General features: G+C 48.0%; 1 protein-coding gene across 1 annotated transcript; it reads left to right on the top strand.

Moving 5' to 3' along the window:
• The first annotated feature begins 23292 nt into the window (after positions 1 to 23292).
• Positions 23293 to 26222, top strand: FZD5 (frizzled class receptor 5). The gene is made up of 2 exons (XM_036070875.2): positions 23293 to 23910; positions 24188 to 26222. The coding sequence occupies exon 2, from the start codon at positions 24450 to 24452 to the stop codon at positions 26220 to 26222; it is 1773 nt and encodes a 590-aa protein (XP_035926768.1). The 5' UTR covers positions 23293 to 23910; positions 24188 to 24449.
• The last annotated feature ends 242 nt before the right edge of the window (positions 26223 to 26464 follow it).

Raw genomic sequence — 26464 nt, 5'->3', positions numbered from 1 at the left:
TTAAAAAAGATTTTATTTATTTGTCAGAGAGAGAGAACATGGCAGGCAGAGGGAGAAGCAGGCTCCCTGCTGAGCAAGGAGCCCGATGCGGGACTCAATCCCAGGACCCTGGGATCATGACCTGAGCCAAAAGTAGACGCTTCACCGACTGAGCCACCCAGGTATCCCTAAAATAACCTTTTTTTTTTAAAGATTTTTTATTTATGTGACAGAGAGAGACACAGCGAGAGGGAACGCAAGCAGGGAGAGTGGGAGAGGGAGAAGCAGGCTTCCCACTGAGCAGGGAGCCCAATGCAGGACTCGATCCCAGGACCCTGGGATCACGACCTGAGCCGAAGGCAGATCCTCAACGACTGAGCGACCCAGGCGCCCCCTAAAATAACTTTTAATTAAGAACCTGCCTTCAAGGAGTGCACATTCTAGTAGGCGGGTGGGTCTAGCAAGTAAATAACTAAAGGGTCAAGGAAAAGTACAAGGTCATGGTTAGATCTTTGGAATGCCAAGTGAAGAAGAACAATAGCCGGTAATTGCTGAAAGCTTAGAGATGGCCACGGTGTGTGAAGTAAGGCTATACATATCTTATTTTGTTTGATCACAACATCCTCATTTTAGATTTGAGGAAACTGAAGCCTGGAGATACATAGTTTGCTCAATGACACACACCAGTCTCTACTGGGGAGTCACCATGGGGAAGTGATCTATCAGATCAAGGAAGACTTTCACTATCGCTCTCCCTGCCTCTGTTTCCCTAACTAGAAATTTTGTCTGTTTTCCTCTAGTAGGTGTGAGCAGGGGGAAGCTGTGCTTCTCTGGGATGTGCGAAATGCCTGCAAGAGTCTTTTCATTATAAGCACTAAGCTGCTTGTAAAATACTATAATACTCAGAAGCAGAAAAGTGACTTTGCCATTCCGCACCCTCCCCCCGTCACATCCCCTCTGCCCCTGCTGGGGGGTGGCCTCTCAGGCTTCGTCCTTAAAACAGATACAGTGCTTATAGCAGGAGCAATGTATGATGCTACTGTCAGGAGACTTTTTTCTATCACCTAACAATGAAGCCTGGACTTCTTTACATGATGGCCTACGTGATCATAATCTACTTAATTTTTTAAGAGCTACATGTTATTTTAGCAACCCCCCTTTTAAATGAAAACATCAGGGGCACCTGGGTGGCTCAGTCAGTTAAGCATCTGCCTTCGGCTCAGGTCATGATCCCAGGGTCCTGGGATCGAGCCCCGCATCGGGCTCCCTGCTCAGCGGGAAGCCTGCTTCTCCCTCTCCCACTCCCCCTGCTTGTATTCCCTCTCTAGCTCACTCTCTCTCAAATAAATAAATTAAATCTTAAAAAAAAAAATGAAAACATCAGTTAAAGTTCTGATCGAATACTAGAAAAATACTTCTTAAGAATTACTTTTACCCTGTAGTCTCTGCTTTCAGGAAGTGGATTTGTGTTTACGGTTTCTCTGAGCAGCAAGCTAGGTATAGCTCTGGTTGCACTGGAAAACATGTTCCACATTAGTTTTCAATCCGTAACAGTCTGCAGACAAAGAGCCAGCCATGCGCCTGAACGCCACGTCCGGAACCCTCGGGTCCTTACACAATTGCCTGTGTTATACACCTGTAAAACCCAGGATAATAACTGTCCCAGTAATTATGACTTGCCAGGGGAATGTCAGAATCAAGTCCAGGCAGGGTAGGTGGAGGAATAACACCGTAGTGTTTGCTTTTCTTCTTCCAGAAAGTGTCTGCTTCTCTTTTTCCACTTTTCTGGCTCCCAACCTAGCTTGGGCCTCCTCACCCCATCCCTGGACTCCTGCTGAGGTCTCCAGGAGTCTCCTAACCTCAGACATGCTCTGCTACAATCCATTTGGCATAAGGTGGCTGGATTACACTCCCCCAAACACTGTTTTGTGCATGTTGCCCCTGGCTCAAACACCTAAACAAAATTCCAGATCTTTATCTTGGCGTCCAACGTCCTCCTCAGTGTTGCCCCAACTCACCATTCTGGTCTTACCACCGAGTCACTCTCTAAGCTCATCTCCCCCCTCTCTACCAAAGAGGTCCTCTTTGCCGCCAACCTGCCTTGCTCATTCCAGACTCAGCCTCTGTGAAGAGAGCCTCCTGCCTGGCTCCCACAACCTTCTTGTTCTATCTAAACCCTTCCCTCACTTAAATGAAATTCTCCTGAAGACTTCCGAGTCCCGCAAGCCCAAACTTCTTCCTCATCCTAACATAAGGTTGATTCCACAGTCTCTGATCATATGATGGTTTTGATGGTTAGCTATCTTTTATATATAAAGATTATATATACTCCAACTAGGCCTTACTAGATGAGAAGGACCTTCTCACAGAGCATTTTATATCTTCCGTAAAATATATCTGAGCACTTTCCATATAATACAAAGTCAATAAGTGTTGGTACAGATTGATTAAGAGTAATTAGGTTATTTCCAGTATTTTACTAGAAAAAAAAATGCTGCTTGAATAATTTCAAAGATCTGTGATCTATATTTCTATAAAACAACTTCCTCAAGTGAGAATTGTTAGAACAAAAAGCATGTTCATTTGTAGTTTTGATATATATTTTCACATTGCCTTAAGGAACTATAACAATTTAAATTCTCACCTATAAAGTTTGAGGCATAGCCATCATATTTAATGTTTTCAAAGTAACCCATTGAGCAGAAGAACACACTTGATTAAACCATCCCTTATTTTTTGTACATTTAAGCTTTGTCCCTATTCAATTCAGGAACCTATTTTCATAGTACTAGACACTAAGAGAACTTGAACAGAACAACAAAAATCCAAGTACCTAACTATTTCATATACAGAGATGTACTCCTAAAACAGTGTGTAAAAATAACATTTTAAGAAAGATTTTCATTTATTTATTTGACAGAGAGAGAGAGAAACACAAGCAGGGGGAGAGGCAGAGGCAGAGGGAGAAGCAGGCTCCCCCACTGAGCAGGGAGCCCAACGCGGGGCTCGATCCCAAGACCCCGAGATCATGACCTGAGCTGAAGGCAGACGCTTAACTGACTGAGCCACCCAGGTTTCCCCCAAATAACATTTTTATAAATAAAATCAAACAACCAACTGGAAGAGTCAGCCTAGTTGAGTAGAAACGACAAAGATTTAAGGTCAAAGTGTAATTTTTCATCTTTTTCTTACAAGTTGTCTGACTATGGACAAGCCACTTAAATCTCTCTGAGCTATATTTTTCCCCTCTGAAAAGGGATCTAGTATTGTATGTTTTGATATGAATGACAATGTTTAAAACATTCATCCAGCCTGAGCTGGGAGCCAGCTCGGGAACCATGTCTTATTCACTGTTTCATCCACAGTGCCCGGAGCAGTTCCTGGAATGTAGCTTGTGATCAATACGTAACAAATGAATGACCCATATTTCATCTTCTTGTCCACAGGAAATGTGACTTGTCAAAGGTCAGATAATAAACGACCAAGAAAAGTTAAAGGTGGCCAAGGAAAGAGCGCACACAGGCACATCTAACTGCTAGTCTGGCCTATTACCTTTCCAACTGACCAAAGACTCCATAATTGTCCCTAATGTTGTTTTGTTCCAAGTGAAGAGCTGTCAGGAAGGCACTTTCTATAATCCATTTTCAGGGATATTTATGTATCCCAGGCTCTTAGGACAGTGTCTTTGGTTCTCTGGGGAAATGAACTTTATACCTGGGCTCCAAATCTAGCTCCCAGCCTTAGACCAAACATATTCTCCAAAATCATCCAATACACATCTCAATGGATCTGTCCCTTTTATTTGGGCAGGAGACCTCTCTCCCACTGTCCCCATCCCTCTCTTAATATCCTACCAATGAAGTTCTGGGCCCATATTAGTTTTCCAACATCTTCTCAAGCTCTCATGCTTTTGCATCTGCAAGCCAGCTCTGTAATTGATGATAAGACCCAGAAATGTGAAATGATCTGCCCAAGTTTACAGAGTGAACTGGGGAGGGGAGTGGATTTTAACACTGGTCTTCAGGTTCGGGGTCCAGGGCTCGATCAACAGCCCCCCTCTCCCCTCTGCTCACTTCCCATGGCTTCACATTTGCAAAGAGCTTTTGTTTCTCATATAATCATCGTAATAGTCTCAGAGGGCATAGCCTCATCCCTACTGCTAGAGTACCAACCATCTCAAAATTCAGAGGCTTAAAGTAACAATCACTTCCTACTCCAGCTTCTGCATCTGCAGTTCCTGGGAAGGTTGGGTAGGCAGAGCTGCTGATCTTGGCTGGGTTTCTTCAAGCACCTTGCGGGGAGGCAGCTGGACAGCTATGTTCTGGGCAGGGCGGGGCCAGGCCGGTGGGGGCAGCTTCCTTGGGGCAGCTCTGCCCCACACATCTCTCATCTCCCTCCTGGGACCAGTGGCCTAGTCCAGGCAGGCTCCTCTCATGGAAATAGCAGAGATGCGGGCCAGCAAGCCCAATCACACAAGCACGCTTTCAAGCCTCTGCTTGTATCCCATCTGCGAGCATCCTATTGGCCAAAGCAGGTGTCATGGGCAGAATCAGTGGGTCCGAGAGCATCCTCGTCTCTTGCTGGGAAGAGCTGCATGGCAGAGGGTGGTGAAAGAGGAAGGGATAAAGACTGGAGGCCCTAATGCAGTCTAGCACAGCCATCAAATATCAAGTCATCCTAGGGAGGCTACTGTTTCTTCTTGCCTCCAAGCGGAAGCCAGTTGCCTAAAGCGGTGGCCTCCCCTTCACACAGGTGCCCAGAGCACAGGGTGTCGCAGGAGCAGGCACTGAAGAGCTTCTTTCGCTGGTGACTTCAGTGCGAGGCCACAATCTGGCCGCTGAGGCGGGTAATCGGAGGAGGAGGGCGACAAGCCGTCACTGGCTCGAACCTCCCAGCTCTGTCTCCGGCCGTCCCCACCCTAACAGCCTCTCAGAGCGTGATTCACTGCTCGAGGAAGAGAGAAGTAATTGACGGTGTAATTTATATTGGAAAACTTGCTCTGAAAAAAAAATGAGAGAGCAACGGAGCGAGCACTCGGGCTCCAAGGGAGTTTCCTGCCCAAAGACCAGAGCAGCTGAAGGACGCAGACGCAGGGTCCGGGGACGTGGGGACCAGGGAGAGGAGACGGCACCTGGGGGCGTGGGCTGGGGGACAGATCTAAAAGAAACTCCAAAGCAATCTTAGAGGAGGGATATAGAAAGGCAATAAGCCCCACGTTTTCTGAGGTTTGTTTTCTTTCTGGAAGTGCTCGAGGAGTAAGGCCTATGCAGAACACCAAGTTGTCAACGAAAACTTCTCGGCGGAGACGTGTCTCACGCCCTACCCCTGCCGTCGCCAGGATGAACACGCTAGGAGGGCCGTCGCAGACGCTGCGAAATCCAAACCAACCGAACAAACTCAGCAAAACCGAGAGGATCCCGCTTCCAGCTCCGACAGCTTTGTGATCATCTGATCTCTGTCTCGTTCAGGTTAGAAGCTCGCTCCACAGAGACTGTTAAGAGTTGCACAACTAACAATACTCACCGGCGTTAACTAGTAATGTGACATCCCGTCACTAACCGCAGAGGGAATGAACACAGGTCGCACACCCCTGCGTCTGTGGCTTGGAGAAGTCGGTGCCCTACTGCCCAGCCAGGGCCTTCCCCGGCCTTGCCCCACAAGCGTTCCGGCTCTCTCAAATTTTCCCCCATTCAGCTGAAGGCACCCACAGTCTCTCGGGCTCTTTCCTCGTCTGAAAAAGAAGGAGGTAAAACGACATGCTCGTCAGTGTCCATCCCAGCACCCGGGGTAGTTGTGTGCGTTTCCTTCCCTACCTCCCCGGCTCACTGCACCTTCAAGAGAGCGATTAGAGCGCCATGACTCTGTCCAGGCCTTTCGTGGCAGAGGGCGGCTGGTACAGATACTTAAAATAAAAACCAGAGTGGAGAGGCGGCTGGAAGGAGCTCCACGTGTGAAGCTCTGCCAGCTACAAGCTGTGTGCCCGCGGGCGACTTACTTCATCTCTTTGTGCCTCCGTTTGCCAATCTGTAAAGTGGGGGAGATCCAAGAAGGTGCGTGTTGAGTGTTCCCAGGACTGATGGGGCTGGTGCATGAAGCGGTCAGGAAGGCGCTCGGGTCCGGTTTTTTATTGTGATCCGGTAAGTGTGACTTCGGCAACCCTCCGGACGGCAGGCATTCCTTCACTGAGAAGTGAATGCCCAGAACACTCGTTTCCAAATGAGGGGCTCTGTTTAAAAAACAACAGCAACAACACTTTTGTCATTCTCGTTGACTTGCTGATGGGAAATCAGACTTACACCTGTCACCTGTCACCCAAGAGGCAGGAGGTGCCTGTCACCCAGGAGGCGGAAGTGCGGCCTGCCTTTCGAGTTTGCTTTCATTTTCTTTTACCTGTATCTGCGCGCTCGGTTTCGCACCTCCTGCTTCCCTACCTTGGACCAGTAAGACAACAGCTCGCCGTCTTGGCTGCACGGGACACGCGCTTGAGGGAGCTTGAAGAATCTACCCAAGCCGGGCTGGAAGTCAGGACAGTGGCCGGGGGCGGGGTGAGCTGGGGGCGAGAGCCTGCACGCTTCGAGGGGGACGGTGACGGTCTGATTCTTGGGCTGGGTGGCTACCCAGGTGCCTGCACTTGGTAAACATTCCCTGTGCTGTATACTTAGGGCAGTGCATGTTTCTACACGCATCACAGACTTCAGTAAAACATTACACCGGAACCTCCATGCTGAAGTTGCACTGAAGAGCAATTAAATCAAAATCTTTAGGAGCGGGACCCTGCAATTGATATTTTTGTAAAGCTTCCCAGGTGATTGCCATGTGCGGCCTCAGGTACGAGCCACTGCAGCGGTCCTGGGGGCCACAGGGGGCCCGGGTCTCAGGATTGGCATTGCAGCCAATGTAGAAAACTCCATGGAACAGCCAGGAGTCGGTGGGATTGGCCTGGGATTTGTTTAGGCGGGTCCCGAATCCAGAGGTCACCGAGCAAGCAGGACAGTGGGGGTACCTGGATAGACACCTGGGTTCAATGTCCAGCTCTGTCACTCACTGGTTGAGAAACTTGGGGCTAGTCACGTAGATAACCTCAGGGAATTGCTGCTTCCTCATCTGTTAACTGGCTCTCCCACTGGACTTCTTACCTCACGTGGATAACCCCCCATATATCAAGGGCTCCATAAATAAGCTTTATTACAAGATGTTGCAAATTTACAAGAACCACCCTCCCCCCCCCAAAAAAAAGCTTTTGTCTTTACCTCTGATTTCCAGGAGAGCTCCTAGGCAGTACTTTTCCATTTCCACCACTATTGTTCCTACCACTCACCTTCTTGTACTGGACCAATAAGGAAGGAAGAGGTGCTGATTTGAGTTTCTATTGCAACCGGTGATTTGCTTGTTGCACGTTAATTTGTAAGTGCGAAGACCAAGAGCACGTGGACGGGAAACTGGCCACCTTGGCCACCCCTGCCTCCAGCATCTGGGTGAGGCTTGCCTAAGTCAACCCAGCTTTACATCCCTTCGGAGGACACTGTGATTTCTCCTGTCCTCGCTTTCTGCTTACCTCCACCAAGTTTCCAAGAATCTTCAAGTCAAAAAAATTGTTCCTTATGTGCTTCCTGAATCTCCATTTTATTTATTGCAATTGTACCTACCTCTTCCCTTTGTCTACGGGGAAATAAAGAGTGATCCTTCTCAAAATGACTCTTTCATATACTTGAACATCATTAATAGACTCTCTTTTTCTTTCCTCCTTTGTTTTATATTTTAACATTTCAGTACTTAAAAAAAATTTTTTTATATATGTGGTTCTTCAAAACTATAATTTTCTTGAGTAAGTACAATTGCAAGTATAATGTAGTAAGTATTATTGGATAAAGATTTAACAAATTAATTCAACAAGCACTTATAGGGGCTTGCTACATAGAAGATTCGGGGCTGGGCTAAGAACACCATTGATTCCGGCCTTAGAGGAGCCCACATTGAGGTAGATTAGGAAATAATAATATTGGCACAAGATGGGCTCTTGGACATTCTGCAATATAGTTTGCAAACAGGAAGACCCCAGCAATGTGAAATCAAGAAGATAAATTCTATAAGTGACAATTGCCAAAGTTGCTTTCTAGAAAAGAGCTGGATCTACTGTTGAACAAGGATACTCGGAAAATTACTGATCATTTAACTGTCCACAAACTGTTACAACTATTTATTTTTGTATTATTCTCCTGCACGATGTCACTGCCAATTTGAAGTTTTATGCTTATGTAGCTTTTAAAAACAAGTGCGAGTTGTTTGTGTCTACTTCTGTGTCAGAAAGATGAGATCGATTGAATAATTTTGTTAGAGAGACTTGAATACTTGGCTAGCCTCAGAAAAATCACTTACTTGTAAATCATCAAGGATGGGAGCAATAGTATATCCAAAAACTCCGTCTAAATCTGTCCAAGAACTCAGTCTAAATCTGTCCTCCTCATAAAATTCAAGCTGATGAAGCTGATGCTACAGAGAGATGTAAGCAATGGCACGGTCAGTATGGGAGCTGACGGAGAGGCAGGGAAGGTCTGGAGATAGTTGGTTCAGGCGGATGCTGAGCCAGCAGTTACCTTCAAATGCTAGAAGGCCAGATCATGATGTCTCTCCCAAGATTTTTCAAGCTGCTTCCTGGAGTCCGGTGATCTCTTCAGGGCTTGTTTCCCAGCCATTATAATGCCTTTATAGAAAAAAAACAAAACAAAACAAAACATGATTCATGAAAGGAAAATTCATGTTGAACTTCATTAAAATTAGGAACCTCTGCTTTGTGAAAGACACTGTTAAGAATAAGACAAGCCACAGACTTGGAGAAAATATTTGCAAAACACATATCTGAGAGAGGATCTATATCCAAATATACAAAGGACTCTTTCTTATAACCCAGAAATAAAAAAAAAACATATACACAACCCAGTTTTAAAAAATGGCCAAAGATCTGAACAGACACCTCACCCAAGAAGATACAGAGATGGTAAATAAACATATGAGAAGATGCTCCATATCATATGTCATTAGGGCATTACAAATTAAAACAATGAGTAACTACCCCATGCCTATTAGAATGGCCCAAATCCAAAACACTGACAACACCAAAGGATGGCTATGATGTAGATCAACAGGAACTCTCATTCATTGCTGATGGGAATGAGAAATGGTATAGACACTTTGGAAGACAGTCTGGAAGTTTTTACAAAACCAAACATGCTCTTACATACATATAATCCAGCAAGCTCATGCCTTGGTATTTACCCAAAGGAGTTGAAAACTTATGTCTACCCAAAAACTGAACACAGATGGTGGTAGCAGCTATCTTCCTAATTACCCAAACTTGGAAGCACCCAAGATGTCCTCCAGTAGGTGAATGAATAAACTATGGTATGTATAGACAATGGGATATTATTCACCACCAAAAAGAAAAAAGCTATCAAACAATGAGAAGACATGGAGAAGCCATAAAATATACACTACTAAGTGAAAGAAGCAATCTGAAAAGGGTACATACTGTACGATTCCAACTATGTGACACTCTGAAAAAAGGCAAAACAATGGATCAGTTGTTGCCAGGGTTTGGGGAGAAGGATAGATGAATAGGTGGAGCATAGAGGATCTTTAGAGCAATGAAACTATTCCTTACTATACGATAATGGTGGATACATATTACTATACATTGGTCAAAATCCATAAAATGTACAATACCATCAGTGAACCCTAAGTAATTATGGTCTTTGGGTGATAATGATGTGACAATGTAGGTTCATTTATTGTAACAATGTACTACTCCAGTGTGGGATGCTGATAATGAGTCCAGCTGTGCATCTGTGGGGGCAGGAAGTATATGGAAACTCTCTGTACTTTCTGCTCATTTTTGCTGTAAACCTACAACTGTTCTAAAAAAAACCCCCAGGGGCACCTGGTTGGCTCAGTCAGTAGGGCACACAACCTTAATCTCAGTTTTGTGAGTTCAAACCCCACATTGGGCATGGAGCCTACTTTTAAAAAAAAAAGTCAAAAAATAAAATGAAAACATAAAAAAACCCAAAAGTATATATATAAAAAAAAAAGAAAAGAAATAAGCTATCAAGCCATATCAAGCCATGAAAAGACATGAAGGAAAATTAAGTGTGTACTACTAAGGGAAAGAAGCCAGTCTGAAAAGGCTACATACTGTCTGATCAACTCTATGACATTCTGGAATAGGCAAAACTATAAAGAGTAAAAAGATTGGTGATTACCAGAGTTTGGGGGTGGGTGATGGGCAAGTGATGATTAGGTGAAATGCAAGAGATTTTTAGGGCAGGGAAGCTACTCTGTATGATATTGTAATGGTGGATACATGACAGTATTTGTCAAAACCCATAGAATTATACAACAGAAACAGTGACTTTTTTTTTTTTTAGTTTCAGGTGTAGAATTTAGTGATTCATCACTTATACACAGTACCCGGTGCTCATCACAACAAATGCCCTCCTTAATCCCCAACACCTATTTAACCCACTCTTCTGCCCATCCCTTCCAGTAACCCTCAGTTTGTTCTCTATAGTTAATAGTCCATTTCTTGGTTTGCTTCTCTTTTCTTTTCCCCTATGTTCATTTGTTTTGTTTCCACATATGAGTGGAAATGTGGTATCTGTCTTTCTCTGACTGATTTTGCTTAGCATTATACTCTCTGGCTCCATCCACATCATTGCAAATGGCAAGCCTTCATTCTTTTTGATGGCTGAATAATATTCCATTGTATATATATACACCATAATCTTTTTTTTTTTTAAAGAAGGAGAGGGTCTTCCTTTCTTTTTTTTTTTTTTTAAGATTTTTTTAATTCATTTGAGAGAGAGAAAGAGACAGCATGAGCAGGGGGAGCAGCAGAGGGAGAAGCAGACTCCTCGTTGAGCAGAGAGCCCAACCCAGGACCTTGGGATCATGACCCGAGCTGAAGGCAGATGCTTAACCGACTGAGCCACCCAGGCGTCCCATACCACATCTTCTTTATCCATTCATCAGTCAATGGACATTTGGGCTTTTTCCATAATTATGCTATTGTTGACAATGCTGCTATAAACATCAGGGTGCATGTGTTCTTTGAATCAGTATTTTTGCATTCTTTGGGTAAATACCTAGTAGTACAATTGCTGGATTGTAGGGTAGCTCTATTTTTAACTTTTTGAGGAACCTCCATACTGTTTTCCAGAGTGGCTGCACCAGCTTGCATTCCCACCAACAGGGTAAGAGGTTCCCCTTTCTCCACATCCTTGCCAACCCTTGTTGTTTCCTGTGTTGCTCATTTTAGCCATTCTGACTGGTATGAGGTGACTCCTCATTTTAGCTGTGATTTGTATTTTCCTGATGATGAGTGATGTTGAGCATCTTTTCATGTGTCTGTTAGCCATCTGGAGGTCTTCTTTGGAAAAATGTCTACTCATGTCTTCGGCCCATTTTTTAACTGGATTATTTATTTTTGGGGTGTTGAGCTTTATAAGTTATTTATATACTTTGGATACTAATCCTTTATCAGATACGTCATTTGAAAATATCTTCTCCCATTAATTTTGTTAAGAGTGAATCCTACTGTAAACTATGGACCTTACTTAATAATAATGTATAAATATTGGCCCATCAGTGTAACAAATGTGCCACACTAAGGCAAGATATTAATAATAAGGGAAGCCATGAGCGGGAGGAGAGGATATTGGGAACTCTACTGTCTGCTTAATTTTCTATAAAACTAAAAATGCTCTAAAATATAAAGTCTATTAGTTAAAAACAAAAGTGCAACCCATTGCTTGACCGGATCCTTAGGTACCGCTTACGTAAACAGTAACTCATCTTTGCAGTCTTTGAGCAATAAGCAATGATGCAGCACACCCCATATGGGCTGAAGGGTTCTGAAGCCGGCAAGCCTTCCAGCCACTCCCCTAGCTAGAGTGTGAGTAGGAAGCCAGAAGGGGGAACAGACTGTGGTGTTGGATACATTAGGTTCCCCTTTCAGCTACAGCCGAGGAGTCACCGCGTACACCAAGGCCACCTCGCGGAGGTTGCGTTATTCTAAGAAAAAGCTACACTTGTGATTTGGTTTAGCCAAATAATCCAAATAAGTAAATCATAGCCAAATAATTCATCCTCCATGATCTTCAGTTTTCCCATTGGTATAAAGGAGAGTGTTGGTATAGATGTTGCTGGGATGTTTGCAAGCCTTCCTTGAAGGCCTTAATGAAAACATCAAAACATTCTTGCATATTATGAGGATGATCAGAAAGGGGATACGTGTGATCATTTAGGACATGAGACACATTGTTAAGGAAGATAGGGGAGGGTTCTTCTTTAGAGTTCATACTTTTTTAAAGAAGATTTTATTTATGTATTTATTTGAGAGAGAAAGCGAGAGAGAGAGAGAGCATGAGTGGAGGGGGAGGGGCAGGGAAGAGGGAGAAGCAGACTCCTGCTGAGCAGGGAGCCCAACACAGGGCTCGATGCTGGGCTTGATCCCAGGATGCTGGGATCACGACCTGAGCCAAAGGCAGACACTTAACTGACTGAGCCACCTAGGTACCCCTAGAATTCATACTTTTAAAAATCCTTTCTAGGAATTAGATATATTATTTTATTACTTTCACTACTGTTATTCTGCTACTTGTTACTTGAAATCTAAGAGTCTAAGACTCTATACCCTAAACTTAAGGGTCTATACGTTCCATGAATTATAAAGACCTCAGGGGTTATACTAACCCTGCAAATAAGTTTCTGTGGAGAAGGGCCTTCTCATGCTGCTCCTTGCTATTGATAGAGTTTGCCAACCCAACAGCGAGAAGCAATCCATCCTCCCAGCCCAGTAGCCCTTCAAGATTGGTGATTCTGGGGATGCCTGGGTGGCTCAGTTGGTTAAGCATCTGCCTTCGGCTCAGGTCATGATCCCATGGTCCTGGGATCGAGCCCCACATTGGGCTCCCTGCTTAGTGGGGAGCCTTCTTCTCCCTCTCCCTCTGCCCCTCCCCCTGCTCGCAATCTCTCTCCCTCTCTCTCTCTGTCAAATAAATAAATGAAAATCTTTAAAAAAAAAAAAAAAAGAATGGTGATTCTGCAATGAATTTAAAAATCAGAGATGAGAATCATTCCCCTCATTTGAGATTGGCAAGTAAGCATTCAGTAAGAGAAAACAGGATGCAGAGCTGAAGAAGTGGGTTAGAGCCCCTGAAGTTCTAAGTATCCCAACTGTTGAAGACATATTTAGCAGACCAGAAAAGAAGTTCAAGGAGTCCGGGCTGAGTGAGACGGAAGGCCTTCCCCTAGCTCCAGACGGTGACTGCTTTCTCCTTCTGTATGGAAAAAAGGATTGGGGAAAAAGGAGATCTCAGATCGTTTGGGATTCACTTGACTCGTTCCTACTGCATTGCTCACTGGACGGTATTCTTTTTCCTCCCCGAGGTGGTCAGGTGGCAGAGGCCGTCGCCCCGAGCAACGCTTCTCATCACTTGGCATGAAGCTTGCGGCGGTGAGACCCACCAGGCTCCTGGAAGCAAGCCTGCAGGTGGTTCTCGGGGCTCCAGCAGCCACACCCCAAGGACACAGGTGCAGGAGCTGTCACTTATCTCACACACGAAGAATTCTATTTTTGGTCATTGAAGCCTAGTTCGGATTCTGTTTTTGGAAAAAGATAACATGTGTTCTCCAAAAACTAGAGGATTTTTTTCAGGGGAACAGGGGTCCTCTCCAGCCCCACTTTAGAACTAAAAAAGGAAAACTGTTCAGAGTACGGACTTTTTCTTCCCATGAATTCATGTAGTAGATGTTTCAAAATGACTGGCAAATACACAGAATTCATTGAATGTTAGAGGCAAAAGGGTGCGGCAGGGCCCTCTGGTTGAATCTCCTCTTTCTATAGTTGAGGGAAATGAGGCCCAGAGAGGTTAAGTGATATGCCCAAGGACACACAGCTGGCTCACAAGGTAAGCCTTGAATCCGGCTTGTGCATGTATTGGCCAAAGCTCTTCCCACCACACTGTGCCCCACGAGAAGATACCCATTGCCTCTTGCAGAATTTAGAGACTATTTTATTTACTTATTTTTCTTTAGATTTTATTTATTTACTTGAGAGAGAGAGAGAAAGCATGAGTGGGGGGAGGGGCAGAGGGAGAAGCGGAGTCCCTGCTGAGCAGGGAGCCAGGCGTGGGACTCGATCCCAGGACCCCGGGATCATCACCTGAGCCGAACAGATGCTTTTTTTTTTTTCTTTTTTTAAAGATTTTATTTATTTATTTGACAGAGAGAGACACAGCAAGAGAGGGAACACAAGCAGGGGGAGTGGGAGAGGGAGAAGCAGGCTTCCTGCGGAGCAGGGAGCCTGATGTGGGGCTCGATCCCAGGACCCTGGGACCATGACCTGAGCCGAAGGCAGACGCCTAAGGACCGAGCCACCCAGGCGCCCCGAGACTTTTTTTTTTTTTAGAGACTAGCTTTTAAAAGCTTGGCGCTACACCTGTGACTAATTAGAATGGAGTGCCCCACCCCCTTTAAGTCACCAGCTAAAATTCACTGCTCCCCGTTGCAGCACAGCTGAGGCCTTCCGGGTAAGCACCTCAAAGCAAGATTATTGTCTCAACTCAGTTCTCTGTGTCTAGGTAGCCACAAAATGGAAATACCTTTACTTGGGGAAGAACAAGAGGACAAGATGGGATGAAAAGGAAGCATGTTTAAAATGGATAAAAGGAGGTACTTTTTTCCCCACTACACACAATTGACCTGGGGAACTCACTGCAGCAGGATATTAAGATCAATGGTGAAGATTTGTGTTTTAAAAGATTAGACATTTCACATGCATATCATCAACAGCGAGGTTCAACAGGATGAAAGTAGGATGAAAGTTCTCGAGCTTCAGTGCCGAAGCTGATCACCAGCTGGGTCAAGTAAAAAGAAAAAAAGTTGTCTACTTGGTCATCTAAGATTCCACAGGAAGGCAGATTTGGGGTATTCCAGTCATCACCACTGTAACAAAGCACTCCAAGCTGGTGGTGTAAACCCAGTATGCATTTTATTATGCTCATGGAAGCTCTAGATCACAAGTTGGGAGAAAGCACAGCGGGGATGGCTTGGGTCTGCTTCATGATACCTGGGGAAACTTGAACAGCTGGGGAGGAGTTGAGGCTGGGGGCTAGAGTCATCCGGACGCTCCTTTATTCATATGTCAGACTCCTGGCCTGGGATGACTTGAACGTTCATTCAGCTGGGACTGTCACCTGGAGCATCTACATATAGGTTCCAAGGGAAGTGCCCCAGAGAAAGAACATTTCAAAAAACAGGTGCTCCAAGAGAAGCAGGTGGAAGCTGCATAGCCTTCTATGACCTATCCATGAAGTCCTGCAGCATCGCTTCCAGTATCATCTGCTGGTCAAAATCATCACAAGCCCACTGAGATTCAAGGGAGTGGGTGTCGGACCTCCTCCTTCCCTCCCCTATGGGGAATGGTAGGTTTACATCACAGAACATGTGGAATGGAGATGTTTTTGCAGCCATCTCTGGAAAATACACTCTCTCAGGGAAGGGGTGAGGAATGTGAGGTTGCAAGAACATACAAGCTAGTGGAAAAAACTGGTACATGAACAGATAATCACAGTACGATTAAATAAACTTCAGGGTAGTTATTTCCTCCTCTTTTATTTTTATTTTTTAAATATTTGTTTATTTATTTGAGAGGGTGGGGAAGGGGCAGAGGGAGAGGAAGAAAGAGAATCCCAAGCAGGCTCCATGCCCAGCACAGAGCCCGAGGCAGGGCTCCATCCCACGACCCTGAGATCAGGACCTGAGCCGAAATCAAGAGTTGGACGCTTAGCCAATAGAGCCATCCAGGGGCCCCTCCTCTTTTAAATGCTGTCATAGAATTCTTTTTTTCCCCTTTGATAAGAGACATCATATTTATTTTTTTAAAGATTTTATTTATTTATTTATTTATTTATTTGACAGAGAGAGAGAGAGACAGCGAGAGAGGGAACATAAGCAGGGGGAGTGGCAGAGAGAGAAGCAGGCTTCCCGCAGAGCAGGGAGCCCAATGAGGGGCTCAATCCCAGGACCCTGGGATCATGACCCGAGCCAAAGGCAGACTTAACGACTGAGCCACCCAGGTGCCCCGAGTCATCACATTTAAATGTTTTCTTTTCTTTTCTTTTTTTTAAAGATTTTATTTATTTATTTGAGAGAGAGAGTGAGAGAGAGAGAGAGCACAAGAGGGGGGAGAGGGAGAAGCAGACTCCCTGCCCAGCAGGGAGCCCGATGCGGGACTCGATCCCAGGGCTCCAGGATCATGACCTGAGCCGAAGGCAGTCGCTTAACCAACTGAGCCACCCAGGCGCCCACATTTAAGCGTTTTCAGTCATTTTTTGTCTTCGGGCTAGACTAGAATCTCCATGCATCTAGTCCCCTGCTGTATCCCCTGTGCCTAGAAGGTGACCAAGCCCATAATAGGTACTCCATAACCATTTGTTGAAAGAGAAGGAGTAAAATGCTCTAACAGAGGAGTGGCAGAAGGGTTGTGGAAATACAGGCGAATAACAAGTCAGCCAGGGGCGCCTGGGTGGCTCAGTTGGTTAAGCGACTGCCTTCGGCTCAGGTCACGATCCTGGAGTCCCAGGATCAAGTCCCACATCGGGCTCCCTGCTCGGCAGGGAGTCTGCTTCTCCCTCTGACCCTCCCCCGTCTCATGCTCTCTCTCTATCTCATTCTCTCTCTCAAATAAATAAATAAAATTAAAAAAAAAAAAAAAAAACAAGTCAGCCAGACAGGAAAGACATCTGATTGGGTCTCAAATACTTCTTGAAGGATGAATAACAGTTTTTCTGGTTAAAAAAAAGGTGGGGGGAATAAATTTTTGTCCTTAAATCTCCTCTAGAAACTTCTATTAGCCAAGTTTAAGTGGGCAGATCCTCATCCTAAACCCATAGACTGTGTGTGGTAGTCACGATGTTCTCAGTTGCAGGTGATAGAAAACACTGACTCACCGGCTTAGAAAATTAGCAGTGTGTTCCATCACATAAGAAGTCTGGAGGCAGGCAGTTCAGGCAGCCCCAGTGTCATCCCTCTCCTGTGTCAGCTCAGCTCTTTCCTGGCTGCAAGATGGTGCCCCAAATGGTAGGCATTGCATGCAGACAAAATAATACCCAGCAAGAGAGAAGACTGCTTCGCCTTTGGAGTAAAATCTTTCCCATAAGCCCCCTGACAGATCTGCCTCACATTGGCCCGCTCCCGGGTTTGGCCAGCCCTGTGCCCTGTGCACCTGTGTAACCTAAATATTGATAAGAAGAAGGGGAGCAGCACGATCAGCTGGACAAATCACGTGTTATTTCTTGAGGCTGGGACTGGAGCTCCTGCCCCTCCTGGAGAACATGGCTGTGCAGAAAAGAGTAGATGAGAAAGAAAACATGGTGCCTGGGTGGCTCAGTCAGTTAAGTGTCTGCCTTCAGCTCAGGTCATGATCCCAGGGTCCTGGGATCGAGCCCCACATCGGGCTCCCTGCTTGGCAGGGAGCCTGCTTCTCCCTCACCCTCTGCTGTTCCCCCTGCTTGAGTATGCTCTCTTTCAAATAAATAAATAAAATCTTAAAAAAAAAAAAAGAAAAAACAAAACAAAACAAAAAACCTGGAGTCCTGTTAAGAAAGAGAAGGAGGAGGTGACTCCGGCGTGTCAACAGTGTTTGCGACAGTAAGCTTGGAGAAGCTGAAGGTTCTGTTGTCTTTGTGTGCGTGAACATCACCTGATACTTTCATTTATTTCTTCTTTGTGCTTTTGGCTCATTTCCTTTCTCCTTCTGCATTAGTAGTCAGTTGAATAAGTCAAGCACTGTATCAATAAAAGCGTGTTACATGTGGAGTGTATGTAGGGATCCAAGTTTAAAACCACACTGATTAGACATGAGTGTGCTTTCAGGTGAGAACCTTGATTCAGATGCTCTGTTACTGACAGCCACTTGCGCTGTGTTCTGTCAGGGCCTCATGCCCTTTACTTGTGCTGATTCCTCTGTCTAGGAAATTCTTCTCAGTTTTTTCACCCACAGCAGATACTGAGAATTGCTTCTGTTAGATCCCTCTTCTAGTAATCTAATTGGAGAAATTGGACACTTTGAAGCTACATTTCCCAGACTCTCTTGCAGCTCGGGTCTGCATATGAAATCGGGGCAGTCAACCAGGTGCATTCCGATGAGATCTTGCAGGCGGATGCAAGGAGAAGGCACCACGCCGCTTCTGCTGCTGCTGGGAAGCAGAGTTTGAGAGATGATACCAGAGACACCGAATGCTGGACTCAGCGTCCTGTCACTCCTGAGACACAGCTGCTGCGGTGGTCCCTGGAACCCCACAGTCTAGGTAGCCTGCTGACTTGTGCCCCTCCAGCCTTTCCAACAATTCTGTAAGCCCCTGCTTGATTCTCAGTAGTGTCTTCCTCTGCTCGAAATACCTAGAGTGGTTTCTATTTCCTGTACCAAACCCTGCCTGATAGATTGCCTAACTCATATGCAGCCGTCCGGGCACAGCCTGGGTCTTCCCTGAGCCACCAGGTTGGGATGGGTGCCTCTGCTGTGCTCCCACTATGCCCTGCCTGGAAAGTCCACTCATCTTTGCACCCTGGCACCAGCGCTTGGCCCACAGTACGTGCCACATCAGTATTTACCAAACCGGAGCTTCCTCTGCCAAGATACCAGGAAGGTTCTAGTCTAAGGGGCGTCGCACCTCATGCCTAGTCTGCAAAGCCCAAAGAACAAGCTGGCTCTCGATTCACACTGGATTCTGGATGAAGCAGAGCCCTCGGCGTTTTCACACGCTAGCCCCTCTCCACAAGAGGCCACCCCAGAATTAAGATTCAACCTGGTCCCCAGGAGAGGGATGCAAAGGAACAAGGGAAGTTGCTTATCTCAAGATTTACCTTCCGGTGGTTCTCAGGACCCTCTCTGCTGGGCTTAACTTGCGGTCTGCAGTCGACGGCAGCAGAGGCTTTGGAGTCGGGAAAATCTAAGTCGGAAGGCGTGCGACCTTGTAGAACAAGTTCCTTGTCTAACCCTCAGTTTCTTCATCTATAAAATGGAAATAATAATATCCACCTTACAAGATTCTCGGGGGTAAAAGAGATTATATACGTAAAATGTTATTATGGTCCTCACTGCTATTAACAGTCTCATCGCTATACCACAATCCTGTTGCTTTACTCAGTTTTGCCTACAGCCCAAACAGACTCACATGCAATTAAATGGTACTTCTCTCTACTTTCTCCCAAGGAGTTCCATTTACACACTGATGTGATTAACCCTTTTTGCAGAAGATCCAGCTGGGCCCGAGCTTGGGGCTGCACTGAGGAAATAACAGAACCATCTATGTCAGTCATTCTTGACCCTAGCTGAAAATCAGGATCACCTGGAGAGTAAAAATAAAATAAAGAAATAAGCAAACAAAACCAAAAAACAAGATTTCAAGGGTCACTGAACTAGAGATTTTGATTTAATAGGGCCCAAGTATCAGTGTTTCTTAAAACTCCCCGATGTGATCAAATGTGCTGCTGAGAGCCACGGTTCAATGTGGGAAAGATTAGTACTTCCATTTCCTTTGGGACAGAGAAAGCTTTTACTTTTCTATAATTTCCACCATGGTGGAGGAGGGGAAAGGACTAAAGATTATTGTTGAATTATTCCGCTTATAATGTGAATAAGACATTGTCATTATGTACATGGAGAACTGACTCATCACGTTAATCCTCTGGTCAGTGTTGTGGTTTCTCATCTAGAAGTGTCTCATCTGGTAAGAGAAGTGATCAGAAATGCACTAGGATGGGAAAGGAGCTAGTCTGGAAACACCTGTGAGGGATTCATGTTGGCTGGCGGTGTCTCTCCCGGGCCAGCACTGTGCACGTTCGCACACTCACTGGCTGGTTGCACTTGGATTCAGGGCAAGTGAAATGATCCCTGCTTTGGCATAAAATTTAGCTAATATCTAAATACCGGAGATAGCTGGTGACAGCTGAGAGTGCACTCAGACATAAGTACATCTAAAAAGTGTAACTTTTCCCCCATTATTAAAGTAATATACACAAGAAAATATAGAAGATCGGGAAAACAGAAAAGTAGATTGAACCATAGTAGAAACTAATAATTATGACTAAGACCTATTATTATATAGTTACCAGGTTCTAAACCCTCTATCATATCAATTCATTGACCCCTCACTACAACCCTATGAGGTAGATAACTATTTGTATCTCCATTATACAGGCAAGGAAAGAGCACTTGGAGCCATTAGGTGGTTCAGCTATGAAAGGCAAGACAAGGTTTGGACTCATGCTGCATTTAACAGGGTATGGTCAACCTCAGAGATAGAGGTCATAGGGATTCAATACCAGTTGCTAAAGTTTAGAAAGGTAATCTCATTCATGTTGTCAATCACTCATCCATTTATTTCGTAAATATTTATTGAGGGCATCTATGTGCAGCATACTGTTCCAGGCTTGATTATGAAGATACTGAGGAGTATACAAAGTCTACCTATTATTCCTAAAGCATTGAACTCTCAGGTGTCTCAACAGACTAATACATGTAGAAGGAACACAAATCTAGTAAGATTAAAAATGCTCCCAACTATTCCCTGATAACAAAATCCAAAGCCAGTACTTCAAAACTTTTGGAATAGCACACACTTCTGTGATGGAATGTTTAGCATTGTCCTCTGTATTTTCATCAATTAATAAACACACCTTGGACAATAATTTAAATTGAATTTCATGAATTTGGCTTTGTAGAAACATGTTTAACATGGCAGTTGTGTCTTCAACTCAGAAATTTGGCTTCTTGGATGGATGGATGGATGGATGGACGGATGGATGGACGGACAGATGGACGGATGGACGAATGGCTAGATGAAAGGATAGATGGGTGAATGAATAGAAGAGAATGCTTGGCAATGTTCTAGGGGCTAACAAATTGCACCTTTACAAGATTATGTAGTGTTTTCCAGCTTGTTGAATAATAAATTATGACACAGGAGAACATTTTGATTTCCATCCTTTCTATGGACTAGATAGGTGACCTCAAGCAAGTTGTTATGGTTCCGGGTTCCATCTGATTGTTGTGAGGTGTTAAATGAGGTAATGTAAATGAATTACTTAGCAGCCTGCCTACTACATGTTAAACAATCAGCGTGTTTTAAACTTCCTTTAAATTGAAGTAATATATGTAAAAAAGCAAAAATTTAAATGATACAAAAAACTACACAATGCAAAATAAGTCTCTTTTGGCAAAGTTTTCTGCTGTTATTACTACTACTATTAGAGACCTCCAAGCAAAAATAACATTTCGCTCTTGATTAAGAGAGAGGTTTACAGACCAGTAGATAACATTGTTTGAATCAGAACCAAGTGAAATAACACAAGTATTCTGGCTAAATTCCAGCGTGAGTGATTAACATTCTCCAACTTCAAATAATTTTTATTATTAGCCACCACTTGTCCATCCCCAATAATACACACGTTGCATAAAGGGCGCAGAATGAGACAGCCCTTGCTTGGCATGTTCACAGTCTGCACATACTTTCCACTGAGGGTTTCCCTTTCTTTTTGATTACTATTCCATAGCTTTTCAACTCCCACTACTTTCAACCCTGGGATGTTTGCCGACCCAGAGTGCCAAGTGTTTCCAAAACACAAAAGAGATTAAATATGAACACCTGTAGAATTTCAGGGAATGAAAGATGTAAGGTACATTCTAAACATATTTATTAATAGTTTTGATGCTTGTGAAACAATAGTATTTATTCACTTTAAACTTTGAGTCTGGGATTAATGCACATATTCTTCATTATTGTCCACAAAGCCTTGTTGATGAGCAAGAGGGAGAGGGCTATTCTGCAATTCAGTCTCCCAGTCTGTACAAACGGGATCCAGGACAGGAGAACGACAATGACTGTGGTCTGTCTATCTCAGCCCTTTAGTCCAGTCCTGACTCCTTGAAGTACCCAGGCCCTCCTGCTTTTTTTCCTCCTTCCCAGAGGAAGGAAGGGGTGGGGGAGCGGGAAACAATTCAAACCCTCTTTGTAAGCGTGTGAATGAATTTCAAGAATGCTAAACACCTCAATCTTCCAACCTAATTAGAACACGCAGAAAAGAGGCATTTTTAGGACATTTAAAACTTGCAGCATAATAACCTATCTGGAGAGCGCCACTGTGTGTCCCAGCAGCCGGGGCACCCAGCGGGTCTTCCCGCTGGCGGGGACTTCTTGCGCCCCCGCTCCCCAGAGGCGCGCCGGTACGCGGCTCAGCAGCAGGCAGCCCCGGGGGGCCAGGTGCCCACCCATTACCGAGCCGCGAGCCAGCGCCGCTTCTCCCTGCAGGCGACTTGGGGACTGCCTGGGATTTTAAACTTCGACTGATAAAGGACTAACATCTCTCGAGTCTTCTGTGACGAAAGGCTAGAGTAAAGGTTGAAGACAGGGGGATACAGAGACTACATGGCGGGGTGGGGGGAGAGTGGTTACCACTGGGATGCAGTTACGTGGGTTCGAATCCCGAGTTACCATTTGAGCGCCTACTATGTGCCAGGCGCTCGGAATACCGGGGTGAAGATTGCCTATGTTGCGGCTTTCTTGGGAAAGTATTAGCTCGGTTGCCTTGGTCAAGTTTCAAAACCTTTGTTCCTTCACCTGTAAGGAGTACCTGTCTCACAGAACTGTAAAGATCTGAGATCTTGTATTAAGATATAAACGATTAACGCGCTGTCTGGCACACAGTAGGGGCTCAATAAGCCTTCGCTCTTCTCTCAGCGTGAGCTCACCTGGTATGAGGACAGCGCAGAGCGGAGACAGGTGCCACGGTTAAGAATGATTCTTCGGGCAGTTCTTTTAAACAAGCGCTGAAAGCTAAGGATTTTTAGCTGCAGAGAGACCTGGCAGGGGCTCTGGAAGCAAGGGTTCATGAGCTAGTCTATTACGGGAAAGTGAGCCCCGGACCCGTGAGCGCCCGCAGAGAACTCGGTAGGGACTTCCAGCAAAGGTTTCCCGCCCCGGGTCTCGAGAAGGAGCGATTAGCATTCGCCCCGCCCCCATCGCTTTCCGGCCCGCTATTGGCCCGCGCTCCCCGGCGGCCCGCTCCGGGCGGGGCCGGAGGGCGCCGGGGGAGAGGCCGAGCCCGCGGGGCAGTGGGCGGGGACGCGCGGAGAACGTGGCGGGGCGGCCCACCAACCGAGCCCCAGCGCGAGGGGGCGGGGAAGGGGCGGGGCCTCCCGGCGGGCTTTAGAGGCAGGTGACCCCGGGCGGGGCGGGACAGGCCAGTCAGCCCGCGTCCGAGTCTCCGCTGCCCTCGCCGAGCGCGCGCCGTTCTGTACCCGCGGGAGGTGGGCGAAAGAGTGAGAGAGCGCGGGGGAGGAGCCGAGCCGGGCGCGTCCCGGGAGCGCCGCCACCGCCCCCAGGAGTCCGCTGGAGCGCGGAGCCCCCTGCAGGGGGGGAGGCGAGCAGCGGGCTGGACGCGGCGGCGGGCTAGCACCATGCAGTCCCGGCGGTGCCAGCGCCGGCTGCTCGCGGTGCAGTGAGGCAGCGGGATCCCCCGGCTGCCGCACACCGCCTTCCTCTCGCCCAGGTGCTGCCAGGCGCGCTCGCCCTTCGTCCGGCTCCCGGACCCCGGTGGAACGCACGGCCTGCTCCTGCTCTGCCCCGCTCGGATCATGCGGGGGGCCCCGGAGGAGGAGAGGGCGAGTGACCGGCCTGCGGCGGCCGCGCTCAGGGTGCGACCCCCTCTCTGAGACGCCCCACCTGCTGCCATGTGCCGCGCCTCGGATACCCAGTCTATCGTCAAACTTTCCGGGTGCCAGCCCGTCTCTGAGTCGCATTTCTGAGCGAGTGTCCCAGGGACGGAGCACCCAGGCTGGCTGCCGACTATCTGTTTCTCTCGGGATCCGCGAAGGTGAGAGCCCGCGCCTGCCCCTTTCTCCCGGTTCTTTTCCCGGTTCCTCCGCCCTTTTCCGGGCGGCTGAGCTCTCCGACCCCGGGGTACAGCCCGGAGGGCCCAGCGTGGAGGGAGGTGGGGGGTGGCGATGGGCTGGGAGTCAGTAGTTTGGTTCCCGGAGGTGGAGGGGAGGGAAGGGAGAGAGGTTAACTTAGAGATTTGGAGAGCGCTTGCGGGGACTGTGTCGTTGACTCCCCTCTAATAGGGAGTGGTTGCAATTTTTCTTCTCCCCCAGCTTCTTTTTTAGAGAGTACTTTCCCTGGAACCGGAGCCCTAACCGTCCCTCCCCACCCTATCTGGCGAAGAGCTGAGCGCTGCCTGCGGAGGCAGCGCCTTCCCAAAACAGTTTATCTTTGGACGAATTTAAGAGAAAAAGAAACCAACAGGTTGCCAGCCGAGGCGCCACACACAAGTCGGCGGAAAGGCCGCCCGGTTTCCCCTGGCTGCGTGGGCCCCGCGCGGGCTGCGGCAGGCAAGGCGAGGGGAGGGAGGGGGCTATGGCTCGGCCTGACCCGTCCGCACCGCCCTCGCTGCTGCTGCTGCTCCTGGCGCAGCTGGCCGGCCGGGCGGCGGCTGCCTCCAAGGCCCCCGTGTGCCAGGAAATCACAGTGCCCATGTGCCGCGGCATCGGCTACAACCTGACGCACATGCCCAACCAGTTCAACCACGACACGCAGGACGAGGCTGGCCTGGAGGTGCACCAGTTCTGGCCGCTGGTGGAGATCCACTGCTCGCCGGACCTGCGCTTCTTCCTGTGCTCCATGTATACGCCCATCTGCCTGCCCGACTACCACAAGCCGCTGCCGCCCTGCCGCTCGGTGTGCGAGCGCGCCAAGGCCGGCTGCTCGCCGCTCATGCGGCAGTACGGCTTCGCCTGGCCGGAGCGCATGAGCTGCGACCGCCTCCCGGTGCTGGGCCGCGACGCCGAGGTCCTGTGCATGGATTACAACCGCAGCGAGGCCACCACGGCGCCCCCCAGGCCCTTCCCCGCCAAACCCACCCTCCCGGGCCCAGCGGGGGCCCCGGCCTCCGGGGGCGAGTGCGCCGCCGGGGGCCCATCGGTGTGCAAGTGCCGCGAGCCCTTCGTGCCCATCCTGAAGGAGTCGCACCCGCTCTACAACAAGGTGCGCACGGGCCAGGTGCCCAACTGCGCGGTGCCCTGCTACCAGCCCTCCTTCAGCCCGGACGAGCGCACGTTCGCCACCTTCTGGATTGGCCTGTGGTCTGTGCTGTGCTTCATCTCCACCTCCACCACGGTGGCCACCTTCCTGATAGACATGGAACGCTTCCGCTACCCTGAGCGCCCCATCATCTTCCTGTCCGCCTGCTACTTGTGCGTGTCGCTGGGCTTCCTGGTGCGCCTGGTGGTGGGCCATGCCAGCGTCGCCTGCAGCCGCGAGCACAGCCACATTCACTACGAGACGACAGGCCCTGCGCTGTGCACTGTCGTCTTCCTGCTGGTCTACTTCTTCGGGATGGCCAGCTCCATCTGGTGGGTCATCCTGTCACTCACCTGGTTCTTGGCAGCTGGAATGAAGTGGGGCAACGAGGCCATCGCGGGCTATGCACAGTACTTCCACCTGGCCGCGTGGCTCATCCCCAGCGTCAAGTCCATCACGGCGCTGGCACTGAGCTCCGTGGACGGGGACCCGGTGGCCGGCATCTGCTACGTGGGCAACCAGAACCTGAACTCGCTCCGCGGCTTCGTGCTGGGCCCGCTGGTGCTCTACCTGCTGGTGGGCACCCTCTTCCTCCTGGCGGGTTTCGTGTCGCTCTTCCGCATCCGTAGCGTCATCAAGCAGGGCGGCACCAAGACGGACAAGCTGGAGAAGCTGATGATCCGCATCGGTATCTTCACGCTGCTCTATACGGTGCCGGCCAGCATCGTGGTGGCCTGCTACCTGTACGAGCAGCACTATCGCGAGAGCTGGGAGGCTGCGCTCACCTGCGCGTGCCCAGGCCCCGACGCCGGCCAGCCGCGCGCTAAGCCCGAGTACTGGGTGCTCATGCTCAAGTACTTCATGTGCCTCGTGGTGGGCATCACGTCGGGCGTCTGGATTTGGTCCGGCAAGACTGTGGAGTCGTGGCGGCGCTTCACGAGCCGCTGCTGCTGCCGCCCGCGGCGGGGCCACAAGAGCGGCGGCGCGACGGCCGCCGGGGACTATGAGGCGAGCGCAGCGCTCACGGGCAGGACCGGGCCGCCGGGCCCCCCCACAGCCGCCGCCGCGGCCGCCGCCTACCACAAGCAGGTGTCCCTGTCTCACGTGTAGGAGGCCGAGGCCCAGAAGGGCCGGGGGGGGGGGGGGGGGGGTTGTTTTGTTTGGTAGCTTTGCCAAGTTCACTTCCGTTTACCTTCATGGTGCTGATGCCCCCTCCTGGGGCAACTTGGAGAGAGGGGAAAGGGGCCCTTTCAAGGGAGCACCTGTCCCAGGACTTCTCAAAGGGGCTCAGCTCACGTGTATTCTATTTTGTGTTTCTTACTACCTTTTTTTTTTTTTTTAGGGGAACCCTG

Source organism: Halichoerus grypus, chromosome 4 (genome assembly GCF_964656455.1).
Source record: "Halichoerus grypus chromosome 4, mHalGry1.hap1.1, whole genome shotgun sequence".
Lineage (NCBI taxonomy): Eukaryota > Metazoa > Chordata > Mammalia > Carnivora > Phocidae > Halichoerus > Halichoerus grypus.
This window is presented reverse-complemented; position numbering and strand designations above follow the sequence as displayed.

Excerpts from the sequence above, each read along its gene's own strand:
- FZD5 (XM_036070875.2), top strand. The coding sequence starts at position 24,450 with ATGGCTCGGCCTGACCCGTCCGCACCGCCCTCGCTGCTGCTGCTGCTC.